This window comes from Agrilus planipennis, unplaced genomic scaffold (assembly GCF_000699045.2).
Source record: "Agrilus planipennis isolate EAB-ADULT unplaced genomic scaffold, Apla_2.0 scaffold1301, whole genome shotgun sequence".
In the NCBI taxonomy this organism is placed as follows: domain Eukaryota; kingdom Metazoa; phylum Arthropoda; class Insecta; order Coleoptera; family Buprestidae; genus Agrilus; species Agrilus planipennis.
In genome coordinates this window covers 4,299-7,181 of record NW_020440064.1, presented here as the reverse complement: position 1 = coordinate 7,181, position 2,883 = coordinate 4,299, and the positions used below count along the sequence as shown (strand labels likewise).

Sequence of the window (2,883 nt, the reverse complement as noted above, 5' to 3'; positions counted from 1 at the left end):
CGCGCTTCAGTGTAACGTTTGTTACAGGCAACTCCGGTATGTATAGTGTAAAATTTAAATTCATAGTGTACAAATAATACCATTAAACCAATTCCTTAACCCCTATCCCGGTATGTTTGTGTGTTTGAAGAAGTTTCACTTCAGTAGCGTGTTGTATAATTACACGTTGTATTGTTTTTTTAATTTAACGTGGATTTTGTCTATTATTATTTATATCAATGCTTCATTGTATAGCATTTATTATTACTTACGGACAACACTGATGCGGATTGCCTTGTGTGCAGGAATTCCAATCTTGTTATCCGCCAAACACTGATAAGAACCAGCATCCGTGTGGCTAATATTATCAATCGTGATAGAATCTCCTTCTCCAACTATCCCTTGTCCTTTAAATGACCAAATAATCGTTGGCTTTGGATAACCACTTGCTTTGCATACTAATACTAATCTTTCGCCATGTTCGTACTAGAAAAATTTGAGCAAAACTCAACTTTCAAAATTACTAGATACACATACACGCAGCAAGGGGGTGACCAATTTTCCCATGTTATTTTTTTTTGTATAAGTTTCTAATATAAGGAATTGTTTTCGATCCAAGTTCGAATTCGCGATATTGGTTTTGATATTATTAACTATTTATTCTTACCACTGTTTTGTTGTTCGCTGCTTCCAACGATATGATGGAAGGGGACGATTGGACAAATAACCTATGGGTAATGGAAATCTGACTGGTTTCGCTGCTCACCACTGAACATGTGTAATCTCCAGTATAATTTGCTTCTACATTTTTTATAACGAGAGTTCTGTTAGGAAAAAGCTGATAATTCTTTCCAAAGTTATTGAATCGAATGTCGTCTTGGAATATATAATCGCCATTTTTACTCCAAAATGTGACCAGAGTATCTAAAAACACGTTAATAAAGAAACACGTACAAACCTAAAATAGAATGATGAATAACTTAGAATTTACCTAATACACACTGTATACTTTCATAATTGAATGTCATTATAAGGCTATGAGAGTCTAGGGGTGATATATATCGTCATGAGTATAGGCTGCAAGAGGGGGAGATACACGGAAGCACCGAAGATAATTACGAGGAGAATATTTTTCTGTATGCCACACTATATTACCCTTGCAGACAATTGAGATTGATTAACAGATACAACAAATATTCACCATCAATTTTTTTGTGAAACCTAGGAAAACTTTCAGGAAATTGATAAACCCTTGGGGGTTGTTTATGAAAATAACACACCAAAGAAATCAGGTCTTTTCAAACAAATTAAACGTTTCACTAAAGCCCGTGAAGAAGTTGATAAAAAGTCGATCCAAAATGAGTCTAATTGTGTTCGTTTCATTTTGGACACTAATGGGAATGTCTATCATAGCATTTTTATCTTAAAGGACAAATAGTAACCGCCGCTTTTTAAACAAGGAGATTGTAATGGATGGACGCTGCATATCATGCCGATACACTTGCACTTTCAGCAACGCTTTCTGGCCTATTTATTCGATCACCATGCTGCACGACCATCCCTAGTAATTCCCTTTTGTTCTCTAAATGTAATATGGTCATGCGATGACAACACTGGTGGCACGTGATGACAATAAGGACGAGCCTTACTTGTAACGAACATTTTGAATAATGGAAACGGAGATTGGGTAGGAGCAATTACCAAAAATGGGAGGTATTTTAAAAGATATGTTTGATGTATCTATCCTAATGATTTTTTGACCTCGGTTTACATTTATTAAACAGATTACGTAAATTATCAGGGTCGTATTTCCTAATCGATTCCTGAGATAATCATTATGCTTTTGTACTAATTAAAAATAATTATGCATTATATTTTTAATAATTTGTTCTTAACGTTTGCTTACCTGCATTGCTGGCATCACACGGTAAATAAACAGTTTCATTTTCCCGCGCTATAAAATCTTGACCTACGGTGTTTATCGTTGGTTCTGGTAAATCAGGACTATCTTCTCCTTCATCTTCGTCACCGTAATCATCATTATTATCATTTTGCATGTCCTTATCGTCTTCACCGAACTCGGGGTCGTAATCTTCGTTAGCACTAGGCGCAGAGTATGCTAAAACAGAAAAAAAACTCGGTAACATATTGTCCTCATCTCCCAATCATTATATCGACAATTGGGATCCGTCAAACGGGAGGAGCCTAAAAACATGGCGCCGATTAGGGAAAATTTACCGTAGTTCCTATAGTGTACCATGCAATTTCCAAGTTTTTAAATTACGATAAAATGATAAGTATTGACACAATATGTGATTGGGCTGACACAAAGCCTCGGAAAGGAAATTTCGTTGAAGGTGAGCGTGTTTTTAATGCCAATCACATTATAAAATTCGGAAATAACAAATCCGGAAGCTAGCCTTCAAATTCCGTCAAGTTTACTGCCTACTTTTTACAAACTTCGGATTTAAAAAGTGATTCACGTTATATAATTGGTGAGGTGATTCTGGGTGATTTAAGCAATATCATATCAATGACTTGCACGTGCAAAGCCGATTTAAGAGAACGTTGCAAACACATTATTGCAACTTTGTTGTATTGCAGCAGGTAGGTTCTTAACCTCAAAATACTTATATCGTATCATTAGAATTGTGTTAAATCAATTACACAGGAATAAATAATTTCTCACTTTATAATTTTAGTATGATTCTAGTTTTAAATATTAAGGTTATGGCTGATGGTAAATACTTGCTGAAATATAATCATGTGCATTAAAATGACGTGAACAAATTTTTATTCCGGAATTCACTTCTTTGATACCTACTGCTTTCATCCAAGCTTCTATTAGTTTACTTTTTTCTCTAATTTTCCGAATATATTTTTTACATATATAAAACGGTTAGT

At 34.8% G+C, this 2,883-nt stretch overlaps 1 protein-coding gene across 1 annotated transcript; it reads right to left on the bottom strand.

Annotated features, from left to right (window-relative positions):
• Positions 1-251: 251 nt before the first annotated feature.
• On the bottom strand, positions 252-2,141 carry LOC112906015 (protein amalgam-like; the record flags this gene model as incomplete). The annotated part of the gene is made up of 3 exons (XM_025979540.1): positions 1,886-2,141; positions 647-903; positions 252-465 (listed from the first exon to the last, which is right to left on the bottom strand). Coding segments are annotated over exons 1-3 (712 nt in total), but the record flags the coding sequence as incomplete, so codon positions are not given.
• Positions 2,142-2,883: the final 742 nt, after the last annotated feature.